General features: G+C 42.8%; 1 protein-coding gene across 1 annotated transcript in view; it reads left to right on the top strand.

Moving 5' to 3' along the window:
- The window catches only part of LRRC43 (leucine rich repeat containing 43), a 97,127-nt gene that overhangs the window by 71,708 nt on the left and 9,719 nt on the right, over nucleotides 1-15,700 (top strand). Inside the window, exons 9-10 of the mRNA XM_033956000.1 lie at nucleotides 2,533-2,628; nucleotides 14,870-15,073. Of these exons, the coding sequence (XP_033811891.1) occupies nucleotides 2,533-2,628; nucleotides 14,870-15,073 (300 nt within the window). The remainder of the gene's footprint in view (nucleotides 1-2,532; nucleotides 2,629-14,869; nucleotides 15,074-15,700) is intronic.

The raw sequence follows: 15,700 nt of genomic DNA, 5'->3' as shown, positions 1-15,700 counted from the left end.
AAAATCGCTAGCACAGCTCTTCCTCCTGCCTGCCTACTTGTCAAAAAAAAGGCAGCCCCTACGCTCCCTGCCTGAACTGGCAAGCAGGGAGAGCAGGAGCTGTTTTTTTTAAATGGGCGCAGTTGTTGTGAGTGCACAGGACACACACAAGAGCTGTGCCTATATGAAAAAGCCCCCCTCCCCCGACAGCAAGCTCCCCCCCGACAGTCCCCCACCATATAAATCTGGTGGTCTAATGGGCCATCCCCTGTTCGCCCCACCCCTGTGACCACCAGCAGCAAGCTCCTCCCCCCCCCCCCCCCCGCAGCCCCCACCACACAAGTCTGGTGGCCTAGTGGGCAGTCCTCCCCCCCCCCCCCGCCAATCACCCCTCGTACCTTTTTTCAAAGACCAGCAAGAGGGATGCTCACTCACTCCCGCTGGCAGGCCCACTTCTTCAAAATGGCAGGCCTTCCCTTCCTGAGGGGCCTTAGGTGCCTGGGCCAATTGGAGTCTTACTCCCCTCCTTTCCAGTGCATCCCAGGATGCACCGGGAAGGAGACGGCCTGCTATTTTGAAGAGGTGGGCCTGCATTCAGGAGGGAGTGAGCACCCCATCTACTGGTCTTCTAAAAAAGGTACGAGGTGGAGTCAGAAGGGGATTTGTAGGGGGTTCAGAGGGGGTAAAGTTAGTCCACTAGACTCTCAGGCTTGTGTTGTGGGGGTTCTAGGAGACTGTCGGGGGGGGGGGGGAGGGGAGAAGCTTGCTGCCGATGAGTACTGGAGGGGGGCTGGAAGGGAGATGGCCCCACCAGGCTTGGGGGGGGGGGGGGCTGTCAGGGAGGAAGTTTGCTGTGAAGGGTCTTTTTTTTATAGGTGCAGCTCTTGTATGTGTGCTGTGCACACATAACAGGTGAGCCCATAAAAAAAAAAGCCTATGGCAGGAGGGAGAGGGCATCCTTCCTGCCGATCTTCTCCATGGGATGGGGGGAGGATTCTGTAGGGGGCAGCAATGATGGAGGGGGAGCACTAGACTACCAGGCTTTTGTGGGCCACATTCATAAGGAATTGGGGCTGGTGGCAGGTCTGAGAGCTGCTTTATTTTCCTGTTAGTTCCTGAGCCAATCAGCGCTCAGGCACTGACAGGAAAGTAAGGCTAAAACAGCTAAAACCCTGCCGGTAAATATCGGCACCAATTCCTTGTAAATGGAAGAGTTTTCTTTTTAAGAACTGCCCGGAGAGGTCATTTTAATACTAATGACTTCGTTAGATTACAGTTTTAATATTAATGACCTCATTGGACTACATCTGCATAGTACAATCGGAGGCTGCTAAAAAGCACAGAAAAAACCATGGTGAGCTGTTTTAATAATTGGGCAGTAAAATCTGTGCATTTAATGATGGTTTAGCACCACTGTTAAATGCCATCGTTAAATGCATGGTAACTTTAGAGAATTAGCTTCTATGTTTGTAAAAGCCTATTTCTATAAAATATACTTTTTATGCACTACCTGGCTCTTGTCTCATCATCTTACTTCCCACTGCCTCTGAGGTGAACCCAGGACCCAAAATAGACTAGACGATACACTGGGAGGGGCCTATGGCCCTAATTGGCTCAGGTGCCTAAGGCAGCATCCTCTCAGGGGCCGGTGATTTCAGGATGTCCTGCCAGCTCAGCTGATCAGGAATTCCTCTGCCACGATCAACTCAGCTGGCAGAGAGAGCAGCAGCAGCAGAAAACTTTTTTAAAGTTTTGCCAGAAGGGGATGGGGGGGGAAAGAGTCATGCTAGCAATCGCTTTTCTGAGCAAGCGCCAGGCACAGTTCATCACCCTTTACCCGCCTGCTCCATACAAATAGCATATATGTACTTTGCATGCTATTCATGGTGAGCATTGCTCATAAATATGGTTACCAGATTTTCCAGACCCCTAGACTCGACCCCAGATCCAACCCAGCCCCGGTACCGTCCCATCATGCCCCCAATCCCACCCGAGCCCCACACGAAATCTCACACCCTGCTGCCTGCTCTTGTTGGGCAGGACATCCACGCATGCGTGGATGTCCTGCCCAAAGGAAAGCTTTTTAAAACCCGGACAAAGTGCCGGGTTTTGAAAAGCCATCCAGATGTCTGGTACCCATAAACAAAAAATATCACTCCCACCTCTGTATTTTTAATCATGGTGTCGGAGCTTTTGTGCATTGGGAACTCTGTTCTCTAAGCCAGTACCTCTTCTCCTGTTACTTGTCCCAATGTTCCACTTCCTTTTTTGTCTACAAATTATGCCTTGTCATATGGACAAGAGAATGACACAGCGACAAACTTGTCTCCATCCCCGCAGGATCTATCTCCATCCCAATCCCATCCCCACAAGTTCTGTCCCCATCAAGGCTTGTGCAAAGGAGGACAGAGCTTGCAAGTATGGGGCAGGATCAGGGACAGAACTCATGGGAGTGAGATGGAAATGGAGATAGATCTCAGGGAGATGGAAACAAATTTGTTCCTGTCTTTTTGTAGTTACGGACCCTAACATGTCTGTGTTGTGCTTTATTAGACGCTTTCATGGCCAGTTGAACCTCCTGTAGAAATAGAAGTAAAGTCTGAGCCTTCCAAGAAGGGAAAAAAGGAGAAAGCAAAAGATGCAAAAAAGGTAAGAACAGGCACTGGAATATTTGTAAAAAGTGAATTTCACATCCAAGTGTCTTATTTAAATCCTGGTATGCCATGTTGTGCTTTCTACTATATGACCATTCTGCAAAAATCACACAGAGCAGCATTGAATGACTGATGGATATACTTAATATCACATTTCTTTCTTCTAAACCAGTTTCTCTCAAACTGTATGCCACAGCACAGTGGTGTGCTCCAAAGAGATTCCAGGTGTGCCACAAGAGATTTCAGAATTTTACTTAATTTTTTAAAATTCCCTTCCTAAGTATACACTAGAATAGATGACATGTACGTCGTGTACACAATATTACGAGCTTCTGTGTGTGTAAGGATACAACCGCCCAGAGAAGCATCATTCATTTACGTGATTGGTCCTTGAGGAAAACTAACAGCAAGTAATTTTAGTTTTATTTTGAATGCAGTAGTTATCCTAACTTGAACAAAGCAATCAAGACTTTGTTACCATTTGGATCTTCTTATCTTTGCAGGATCCATTGTCCCCAACTGGTGCTTTAAGCCCAATTGGAGTGGTGAAAGAGAGGAAGCATTGTCCCCTCTCACCTCCCCCCTTCCCCCCTCACTGGTGCTCCAGGCTCAATTGCATCAGGGTTTGAAAGGGGGGTGTAATGACAGAAATTAAATCGGAAAAAAAAAGAAGAGAGAGAACAACTTGCAGATGGTGGATGATGAAATGCATATTTTGCTTGTCAATTATTGAGCCATGTTTTGAGTTAATTTGCACTCAAAAACAAGCACATCCATCACAATTAATTAGAAATTCCATTCTATCTACTTTAGTTTCAGCATTGTTACAATTACATATACATAGCTTAAAGAACTTTCAATAAATAACTCTCAAATTTAATTTTTATAATTTCAGTTATAATGTGTCGTGAAAAACATTTGCTCCTCTGGTGGGGGAGATAGGGTGTCACATAATTTTATTTGGCTGCTATCATGGGGTTCAGTCACAAAAAGATTGATAAGCACCACTGCCCCGGGTGCCTCTCATCCTCACTATGCCACTGCTTTTAGCATCTTCCCTTAAGCTCTTTCTTTGACAATTTCTACAGTAAGAACAAAAGAATACCCTTACTGGATCAGACCAATGGTCCATCTAGCCCAGTATCCCGTCTTCATGGAAGCCAATCCAAGTCACAAGTTCCTGGCAAAAACCTTGATGTACTGTGTATAGTAGAAACCTGGCTATACCAAGGCGATGAAGCCTACTTATCTTTCAATCATCGAGCTGGAAAAAAGGGTGATGGATTAGCTTTCATCTTCAAATCCTCCCTCTCAGTAAGTACGGATACCTTTTTTTTTTTCAGTTCATGAAATTTTTATTGGTATTCAAAAAACGAGAAACAGAACAAAAGGGATGTACACAGGACGTAGAAAATAAAGATTAGAACAATCTCCAAGTTGAGAAATTATTGAACAATCGCAATCTAATGGGAAATGGTACAAAAAGAATCCAGTGGTACAGAAAAGAATTAAAATAAGAAATAATATTAATCACAAAGCATAAAATATACTATAAAAGATATGCGAAAGTACAACAAATGGAAAAAATGGAAAAATCAAACAAAAATTGAAATAATTAAATATAGTGAACTACAAAAGGAAAGGCAAAAACCTAGCTTAGTTATCAACATGGAAAACTGTAAAACATAATTGTAATTGGTTTCGTAAACATAACCATGAGTGAAATAGTAGCGTAGGTAGTCTAACCTGGATGAGCATGTACTCCATTCGAAAGAATAACAAGCAGTTCAGTTAGATGTATTTAAAAGTGTCTAATAGGAAAAATGCGTTAATTCAGACATAGCTATCATTTAGATGGAGGATAAGGAGAGATGGAGTATTTCAACAGTGGAGCCCAAAGTTTCTCAAATCTACTTATATTATGGGATCTATCAGTAGCGATGCGCTCATATTTGGCTAAAAGGCAAATTGTGTTCCACCAATTACCATACGCTACCGCTGTCAAATCTTTCCAATTCGATAAAATTATTTTGATAGCAACCATAGTAATCAAGTGTAGTAAGTCATTTTCATCTTTAGTTAGATTAAAATGATCAATACCTGCCCCAAGGATAATAATATTGAAAGTTAGGGTTTTTTTAATGTGAAACATAGCACAAATATCCTTCCATATTCTATTTCAATAGCTGTGAAGTAAGGGACAGTCGAAAATCATATGACGCAGAGAGCCTCCCGATCTTCCACAGGACCAGCAGTTATCCGTATTCTCAGGATTAATTTTAGATAAGCGCTGAGGAGTCCAATAGGCTCTATGTAGTAGAAAAAGCCCTATTTGTAAATAAGTAGCTGAGCGACACAGTTTAGAAGGTCTCAACCAAAGGGTATGCCACGTGTCCTCCGGAATATCCACACCCAATTCCACTTTCCATCTATTTTCAAGTTCCGTCAGGCTCTTAGATTTTTTCTTTCTAATGATTTTATACCACTGTAAGCTTTTTTCTTATTATAAGTCACTGAAGCACAAAGGTCAATGACATCCGGAGTGTTATTATTCAGTTGGTTGGTTTGGAGCATCTTTTGAAGAGAGTGCTGGAGCTGAATCCATTGATAATGACAACCAGGAGATAAATGATAGCGTTCAGCGAGTGTATTGTACGATATCCAACCATTGTCATCCTTCACGTGTCTCACTTGCCAAATGCCAGCACGTTGCCAATTTCTCCAATCAACGGTCTTGTGCTGTATCTTTATATGTTCATTTCTCCATAATGGTAGGTGCATTGTATCAGCCCATTTCACTTGCAATAAGGATTCAAGTTCTTGGAATACTTTTTTCTTGGATGAGAGCAAAAAATCTGATTCTTTATCTGATTTGAATAGCAACACAAAAGGTAAGTTAAGGAGAAAGTATGGTCCATAATGTTCTGCTTCAAAGTCGCACCAAATAGTATTTGAAATTGAAAGATCTTATCTAAGAATCCAACGGGCCCTTGACATAATAAAAAGGCACAATGATAATCATAAAAATCAGGGAAGTTAACACCACCATCTATCTTGGAAGCTTTGAATTTCTTCAATGTGAGCCTCGGAGATCCTTTACACCAAAGGTATTGAGTTAAAATAGTATCAATTTTCTTATAAAAGTGCTGTGGGAGAAAAAAAGGTAGCATATTTAGCGTGTAATTGATCTTAGGCATTATGATCATTTTGATGGATTCTAATCTTCCCCACCAAGAAAGCTTCAATGGCAACCATCGATGAATTAGGGAATTAAGGATTTGCATTATATGAGTCATACATAGTTCAATCGTACGATCGATTGAGTTGCCAAAGTTTATTCCCAAGTATTTGATCTTTGAGGGCGACCATTGAAAGTTAAGATCTTCTAATTCCGTTTTCAGAACTAAATTATTCAGAGGCATGAGTTCTGTTTTAGACGTGTTTAGTTTATAACCAGATACTTTGGTATATTCATCAATAGTTGATAACAGTTGAGGTAAAGAGTCCGGAGTAATATAGATTAGAACGTCATCAGCATAAGCCAAAATTTCACTTCCTTACTACCTCTTTTAACTCCTTTGATGTTGGGATTATTATGTATAGAGATTAGTAGTGGTTCCAGCACCAAATTGAATAATAATGGTGACAATGGACAACCTTGCCTAGTGCCCCTAGTTGGATGAAATGAGTTGGAGGTCATGCCATTAATTCTAATATTTGTAGTAGGAGCAGTATATAGTACTTTAACCATATTAATGAATCCATTACTAAATCCAAACCATTGTAGTGTATCAAAGAGAAAATCCCATTCCACGCGATCAAATGCTTTATCAGCATCAAGAGCAAATGCCAGTAGAGGATTTTTACCCTGATTTGCACATTGAATCACATTCACAAACGTTCTGGCATTGTTACTTGCAAGTCTGCCCGGCATGAACCCATTTTGTTCAATCCCAATCAAATTTGGTAACACCTTTTGTAGACGAAGTGCAAGAATCTTGGCATACACCTTCGCATCAACATTTATCAAAGACAACGGTCTGTAATTAGCCAAATGCAGAGGATCTTTCCCAGGTTTAGGTAGCACTATGATACTGGCCTCAGAGAAAGTACCAAACACCTGACCAGTATCAATGAGATGGTTGTAAAATGACAAAAGATGAGTGATTAGAGGATCCTGAAAGGCACTGTAAAATTCAGCGGTGAAACCGTCAGGTCCCGGAGTTTTCTTTTTAGCCATCCCTCTCAATGCATCCGCTATATCTTGAGTTGTAATAGGTATAGAGAGTAGCTTATTATCTTCTTCTGTGAGAATGGGATGCTGAAGATTTTCCTTCAAAAACATGTCAGATGGAGTAGACATACCCTGAGAAGTATACTAATTTTCGTAAAATGTTTGAAAACAATGCGGAATTCTCGAGGGATCTGATGTTTGTTGTCCTGACTGATCTATAATTGTGTGAATATTAAGCCTTTCTTCTCTTGCCCCGCCGACTCCCCAACAATATCGGGCCAGGAGGGAGCCCAAGTCCTCCTGGCCCTGGCGACCCCCCCCCCCCGCTAGTTGTTCGGGCCAGGAGGGAGCCCAAACCCTCCTGGCCACGGCGACCCCCTACCCCCACCCTGCACTACATTACGGGCAGGAGGGATCCCAGGCCCTCCTGCCCTCGACGCAAACCCCCCTCCCCCCAACAACCGCCCCCCCCAAGAACCTCCGACTGCCCCCCCAGCCGACCCGCGACCCTCCTGGCCAACCCCCACCCCCCTTCCCCGTACCTTTGGTTTAGTTGGCTGGACAGACGGGAGCCAAACCTGCCTGTCCGGCAGGCAGCCAACGACGGAATGAGGCCGGATTGGTCCATCCGTCCCAAAGCCCCTCCTACTGGTGGGGCCTAAGGCGCCTGGACCAATCAGAATAGGCCCGGGAGCCTTAGGCCCCTCCTTGGGGCGGGGCCTGAGGCACATGGGCCCAACCCGACATTTGTCAATTTCGTTTCTCTCTTTTTAACATAATTTGTAAAACGCTTAGAAATCTTGATTTGTGTTTAATCAAAAATTTTAATAAACATGAAAACTTGAAACCCAAATAGTAGTAGCGTTCCATGCAAGTAGTGGCTTCTCCCATGTCTGTCTCAACAGCAGTTTATGGATTTTTCCTCCCGAAACTTATCCAAACCTTTTTTTAAACCAGCTCCATTAACTGCTCTTACCATATCCTCTGGCAACGCATTCCAGAGCCTAACTATTCTCTGAATGAAAAAATATTTCCGCCTCTTAGTTTTAAAAGTATTACTCTGTAACTTCGTTGAGTGTCTTTGTAAATCTTAATGCAGTAAAAAATTGATCCACTTGTACCAGTTATACACCACTCCGGATTTTGTAGACTTCAATCATATCTCCCCTTAACCGTCTCTTTTCCAAACTGAAGAGCCCTAACCTCTTTAATATTTTCTCATATGAGAGAAGTTCCATCCCCTTTATCATCATCATTACAGTCCTATGGTCCACCTGGGCTATTTGATCTTTCTAGGACAGATCAGTCCTTCTTTCACTGGTTTTCTCCTACTCGTTAAGCTTGACTATTGCAACTCACTGTATAATGGTCTTTCTCTTATAGTTTTACATTGTCTGCAAATAGTTCTGAATACTGCAATTAAACTGATTACCCACGCTCAGACAGAAGACTATGTCACATCACTTCTCAAAGATGTTCATTTGCTTCCAGTCTGTTATTGCATCAAATTCAAATTACTAATCTTGTCCTACAAAGCTTTTTATAATGGTTTTCCATGCTACTAATATGATCTCTTGATTTCCCGTGTTCCTCATTGATGCTTACATTCCCAAAAGCTGAAAAACTGCTCATTGCTAGGAGATCACTAGTCAAGTGGCATTTTAGTACCCTGTACCAGTCCTCTGGAATTCACTCCATCAGTAGCTTTGGGAATCAAAAAATTTAAGAAGGGGCCAAAGATTAATATTTTCTTCATAGCATTTCCTGAGTCATATGAGAAGGCAGCAGCTGCTTCAGAAAAGACTACAGCTGGATCTTTCCTTGCTTCTTGTTTACCTCTCAGTTATTATTGGGGCCATTGGTAAACCATTGAGATAGATGACAGGAGCCTATGGGAGACTTTTACAGGTTGTGAGACCTATTCCTGCATTTTGCTGGAGTTGCTGAAGTCATGGGCCTGTACAAACTGGTTTCAATTCAGATGCTGAGATGTTAATGTGTGGCATGTGAATGTGTAGATTTCTTGCTGTGAAGTTTCTCAAGGACACCAACCAGTGCTGGAAAGACAATGAGCTATTTGACAGTGCTGAAAGCAAATGCAAGTCAGCAGACACTCCATCCGGGAACCTAAGAACTGATAAAGTGATGCCAGGCTAATGCACTGATACTGATGTACCCGTGTGAAGAATGAAAACTTCAAAAAGAAGAAAGTTCCAGAAGCTATACCTGTCCAGGGCCCCCCAGGGAAGAATGGAGGCGTGGACTAGGAGAGGGTTAGATAGGCAGTTGGTCTGCTCCAATAGGGCGTTACATATTCACAGTCAGGGGAATGGTCTAAGACACAGACACTTTCTGTATAAAACCCCCATGCTTTGGCAGAGTTTCTTTAGAGAAGCTGCGCCATACTTACAGAAATATGCTGGCACTGTTTGTATGAGTTTTTTTCTCTCCGTTGTATATGGCCAAACTGATTTATTTCTGATTTGACAATGCTGCTATAATACTTATTACTAGAATAAAAAGTTATTTGCTTTGGAATATACAATGTAATCTTGTGGGTTTTATTTTTATTTTTGGGATGTTTTTTTCCTTCACGACGGATCCCCAGTGAGGTAAAGTAAGCAGCCTTTTACTTTATTATTTCTGAGTAGAGTGGTACAGCACACTTTTAAATAAACACACAGTCCTGCTAAGAAGAGCTGACTGTTATGTACAGCAGCTTTGCTCAGCTGAATGAAGCTGTCTCTTTCCTCCATTACCCATTCATCCTTCTTTAACAGAGGCTGGATGACAAAACTCAAGTCTAACATATTACCTAGTCCTTATTCTTTTCATACTGACTTACTTGTGCACAAAGAACAGTTGAGAGTTTCAGATCCATAACTGGACACCTAGAACTTCCTGAACCATTAGGCAGTCAGGGTGATGGCTTAGGGTAGCAGCTTCTCAGGGATGTTACAGCAACTGCAGTCAAAGCAAACAAGTCAAAACAAAAGGTTCTGACAGACAGGCAAAATTAAAGATCCATAGGCATGTGCTTTTACCCCCAGAGAGGATGAACAGGTCCCAAAACCTAGAGAGTGTTCAAGCCAGGCTGGAAGACTTGAACAGTGGGGCCAAAAGAATTGCCAGAATAGATTCTCTCTCCCACATTGCTGGGCTAGAGATTCCGTTCTGTGAATTCAAATAACAGACATGAAGAAAAGCCATGTAATAATCAAATCAGTTTTATTAATAGTTCTCCTATGTCTGGGGAGAGCTAATACAAGCCATCATGATTTCAGTGCTCTCCGAAGGGAGAAAGCAAGGACAAACAGATTTATACCCTACTAGTGTTTAAGCCCGTTAGATTAACAGGTGCTAGAATAGATGTGTAGATTTAACAGATCACAAAATTTAATGAAAACTTACCATGTGAGCTGTCTGTCTTTTTTTTTTCTCTCTCTCTCCTTGGCCACTGTCTGTCTGTCTTTTTTTTTGTTTGTTTCTCTCTCTCCCCTTGGCCGCTGGCTGGCTCTCTGGCCCCCTGTCTGTCTGTCATTTTTTTCTGTTTGTCTCTCTCCCTGGCCTCCTGTTTGTCTATCTCCCTGGCCCTATCTGTCTGTCTTTCTTGCTTTCTGTCTCTCTTCCTACCCGCTGTCTTTCTATGTGCGTCTGTCTTTCGTTCTTATGCACTGCCTGCCTGCTTGTCTTTCTGTCTCTCTCTGTGGCCCCCTGCTTGCCTGCCTGTCTCTCTCTGTGGCGCCATGCCTGCCTGCCTGTCTCTCTCCCTGGCCCCCTTCTGTCTCCCCCCCCGAGCAAACCAAGATTGCTGCCTGTCCTCCAACACACCCCTCCCCCCAAAGCATAGCAAGTTTGCTCCTTGGCCCCCTTTCCCTCTCCCCCCCCCACTTCCCTGTGCATCAGCACCCCTTTCCTGCTTCCCCTGTCCTGCAGTAGCCCTTCTCCCTTCCTTTTGTCTCCCCCCATCCAGCAGCAACCCTTTTCCCTTCCTTTTTCCTCCCCCTGTCCAGCAGCACCCCTTCCCTGCTCCCCCTGTCCACGTGTTGCATTGTTGTGGGCGCTACAGGGTTTTTTTTTGTTTTCCTGCCACCTGTGCTCCAGCTGCCAGAAGGTGCACGTGGTGTCACTCGGGGAGAAGTGACAGGTCAGCCGCCTGCTGCCATAGGACTGAATGGGTCTAGGCTTCCTCCTCACCCCCTCAACTCCCTTCTGGAAGTCCTCCCCTCCTCTCAGCAAGGAAATAGTCCCGGCTGGCAGAATAACTCGACGTGTCCGCCCAGGTGCTCTGACTTTTCTCTTCACCTTGCAACAGAGAGAAGCCACTTTTCCTCTCCAAGCTGTTCTCCCCCTCCACCCCCAATAACAGAAACCCGGCAACAGCAGAAGGCATTGTCCTCCCCCAGACTTCCTGAAGAAGAAGAAAGTGAAGCCCCTGACATGTTGGACCTGTCGTCCAGCGAAAAGGAGTCGGACGAGCTGGTGGAAGAGGAGCAGCGCGACGTGCTGGTGGTGGCGGCCAGAGGCTTGCAGAGGTTTTTGCTGCCCTCTGGCCAGAACTGCCGAGAGCAGGCAGACAGACTGGCAAGCCTTAGCATGTCGGTGGGCGGCGGAGGAAGCAGTGACGGACCCGCGAGGAACAGGAGTAGTTACAGCAGGCGGACCTCTCATCCCCCCTGTATGGAACCCTCTTTATTACAAGCAAATCGTATGTGAGTTCTGACAGCATGGAAAAGAAAGTACTGTACTGTATGTTTTGTGTTATGCTGTTCTAGTGTTAATGCTCTGGCTTTTTTTTTCTGGTTTGACTTGTTGCATTATTGAGTTATTGCAAATATTGGTTGTGAACTACTCAGGATTATATGTAAGCATTTACATGAATGAACAAATGTGGAATTATTGGCAGACCCCTTCATGGATCACTGTGATGCATCTAAATACAGGTACCTGGCTGCTTTACAGAGTAAATAATATCCAGATAAGCTTTCCCCCACCCTCCTTTCAACAGAACTATTCTGCCTATTAATATGTTTGTTAAAAAAAAAAAAAAAAAAAGACACACTTCCTTTAACATCCTGTATAGCAGAACTAATATTCTTCTTTTTCCACAATCTGTAAAACATACTTCCTTTGAAAAAAGTTGCAAGGTTCTATATGTGGAGGTGGTAGAAAAGTAGCAGATCCCACAGAGTGAGCAATCGCTGTTCCTGATGCAGTTTAACAAAACACTGGCCATCATCTCAACAGAACCCCTTTGAAGAATATTTATAAATTGAAATGTTTAGAGCTAAAGGGCCTTTTTACTAAGCTGCAATAAGTGCTAACCCACACTTACTACAGCTTAAAATGGTTTGCAATAGGATGCATTCGGGAGTCCTGCGGTAAGTTCCAAATCAGCACTGTTGGCACATTCATCAATCAACTGCTAGGCGCCAATTACAGAATTATACCTACTGGCACCTAACTCCATTGCTGAAACAGCTTCATTATTGCCAGTCAAATATTGGATCGTATACAAAGTTCTTGTCCTGATTTTCAAAGATCTACATTATGAAATAACCTTAGTATCTGGCTCAAGTGCTGAAAGTGTATCGACCATGTAGGCCCTTAAGGTCGGAGGGAACATTAAAGTTGGTTACTGAAGAGCTGGGTAGTGTTCATCACACAAAAATAAGAACCTCAATAATTTCAGTGGCTGTGGGGGAAGGGTGCTTATGGAATAAATTGAAGAGTGTATTCAAAAATTGAAGAGTGTATTGAAGACAACTTTGCTCATGGAGGCTTTTTCTTGAAATCTTCTGGGGGGTTTGTTTTTATTTTTTTTTTAATTGAATTTCAAGTTTTCATAATCATAACAAATCATAAACACAGTAACTGTACAATGGAAATAACACCACAAAATATTATTACAAAATAAAATAATAGGAAACAATCTTTATATTGTACAGTTAATTAGTCCCCAATAATAGAGAGAAGGGCTGTGGGATCAACGGAAATTTTATACTGCTGCAGAGCCATCTCTCTCTCCACAGTCTGCAGGCTGGGCTGCGCAGCTCTCATCCTTCCCTGCATCGTCACACGCAGGAAGGGAGAGTGGTTGATCTGGAGCTCTTTGTTCTTCTGGGGAGAAGCTGACTACCTCAAGGGAGAACATGGAGTCCTCCGCTTGGCTCCTGCCTCCAGCCAAGGGCTTTTCACCTGGTACAGCTAATAGCCCTCGTTCCACAAAAGCATCCATTGAACCGGATAAGTGCTGTGCTGACCCGGGTTCAGCAGGATAGACCGGGGTCTTAGCCTTGTAGCGTCCTGTCGAGCGCTTCAGGCAGCCATCTTGTTCAATCTCTGCCCAATTCCAAAACAGTCATGAAATCTTCTGTTTTTATGATTTTGATTTAGAAGAATTTTTAGATGTATTTGAATTGTTTATTGTTGTATTGTCATTTGATTATGTATGTATTATGTGAACCGCTTAGGCCTAAGCGGGGTATAAATTTTTAAATAAATAAAATAAGTAAATAAATAACTCGACTTAAGCACCGGTATATTACACCAGGGTTTTCCTGCCCTAATTTGCCAATGTCTAAGTCCTACCAGGCCTATTCTCCACCCCTAACCAAGCCATGTAGGCATCATTGGGTGCCAGTAGGTGCCTACATGGCTTGGTTTTATTAATGAGCTTTTAATGGCACAGTCAGTTGCCACACCAATTAAGTTCATTAACCAATTTTGAGTTCTTATAGAATCAGGCCCTAAGTGCTAAAAAATATTTAAAATTTTTGTTGGAGGGAGTGTGTATGGGAGGAGCAAAGAGCGGGTGTTCCTGTGCTACTCAGAACAGTTACATTACTACACACTAACCGCTCCTTTTATATAACCATAGCGCGGTTTTTAGTGCCAGCTGCGGCAATAACGGCTCCGATGCTCATAGGAATTCTATGAGCACTAAAAACCATGCTACAGTTTTATTTTAAAAAAAGGGGGAGGGGGGGGGTAACTGCTTAGTCCAAGATCAGCGTGTAAGCTCTTACTGCCTACGAAACAGGTGTTGGTAAATGCGCTAATTTTTGTTTAATGGCCACACACTGATGGCAACATTAGCGCATGACCATTAATACAAAAATTTGAAAACTGGCCATTTTACTACTGTGGTAAAAATAGTCAGCGCACAGGGAAAAAAAAACATAATACAACGGCATGCTAAGGCCACTTTTTACTACAGCTTAGTGAAAGGACCCCCTAAGGTTTTATGGTTTGGGTTTTTCATTATCTGTTTCTTTGAAGTATTAAGAAAAAAAGTGGTTGATATTGAGACCATGGGAGGCAGATTGGCTAACTCCCCACTGTTGGCACTGACTGTGTACATTCAATGCCTGACTGTTTCCTGTGGCCAGCGTTGAATATCTGAAGCTTTTGTGGCTGCTAAAAAAAAGTTAACTGCCTAAGTCGATATTCAGCATTGACTGGATTAAGTTTATAGCAGCCAAAGATAGGACTGCTATTTGCATGGCTCAGATTGGCTGCTAAACTTAGCCGCTCAGTGCTGAAAATTGCTAGTTATTCTGCAATATAGCCAGTTAAGTTTGACTTGCTAACCACAAATATTAAGCAGAGATAACTAGTTATCTTGTGCTGAATATTTGCATTTAACCATCTAAGTGCTTATAACTGGTCAGTGGTTTCCAGCCAGTTAAACAGCGCTGAATATCAGCTGGATAGTGTACAAGTTCTTATTTTTTTCTAAAAAAACTTTTACCACCTGCTGAGAAAGGGAAGTATTTTTAGCCTTGGACTGTATCAATTAAGTACTTGAATAAAACTATTCTACTGATTTCTGAGGCTTTTATTTTTTTTTTTTTTTTACTTCCTTTCTTTGCTAACCAATAATATTTAAGTGAAGTATGGTCTTTTGGTTATTAGTTTTAACTTCACTTCCCTCTTATGCATGACACAATTGTATGCACGTGAAAGGATGCATGATCTGAAGGATGTGTTTGGGTTCCAGGACACTAAGACTGATGATAAGAAGAAAAAGAAAAAGAAAAAGTCACTGATTGAATTTCGGCCTGACCCACCAATCCTGAGAAACCTGGGATCCGTCCATGTGTCACTGGAGGTGCTGATGTCAGATCCACACCTAGAAATAATGTGTAACTTTGGGGTTCTGTATATACCACCAGTAGAGCGACCATCAACCCCAAAAATAAAGGTCAGACGCTATCCCATTTCCTTCATCTGATAACAGGAAACACCCCACAGACTTACACTAGGCAAAACTAGACCATATAAGCTCCAGAGTTAGATCTGAGTTGTGTTTGACTGATGAATGTACTTATATATGTATTTTCAATGCAAAAATATACAGGGTGCCCACAAAAACACTCCTTGATTTTAAATGGTTACAAAATCCAAACTTATTGGAATATGTTTATAAATAACATGACAGCAAATACAAGTCCCAAAAAGCATAGTTAGCAATATCTTACACAATCGCTTGCACTTTCACCATTATAAGCTGCAATTGGTGCAAAAGTTACAACCTTCAGACAATGCAACGCGACAAAATGACCAAGTGTTCCTCAAGTGGCCCCTGAGATCACCGGACATTACTGTTTGTGACTTTTTCCTTTGGGGGGTATGTGACAGACTACCCGCAACTATGGATGATCTGTAGCTATAAGTGCGATCACACCGGATATGCTTCAGAGAGTCTTTCCCAGCTCAATTAGCACATTGATGTTTGCCGAGTAACAGGTGGGGCGCACATCGAGTGTATGTAATCAACAGATACCATGTGAAACTTTATGAGTTGATGAAACCATAGCCTCAAAGGTGA

Source organism: Geotrypetes seraphini, chromosome 8 (assembly GCF_902459505.1).
Source record: "Geotrypetes seraphini chromosome 8, aGeoSer1.1, whole genome shotgun sequence".
Lineage (NCBI taxonomy): Eukaryota > Metazoa > Chordata > Amphibia > Gymnophiona > Dermophiidae > Geotrypetes > Geotrypetes seraphini.
Note: the sequence above shows the minus strand (reverse complement) of the source record. Positions and strands in the feature narration are given on the sequence as shown.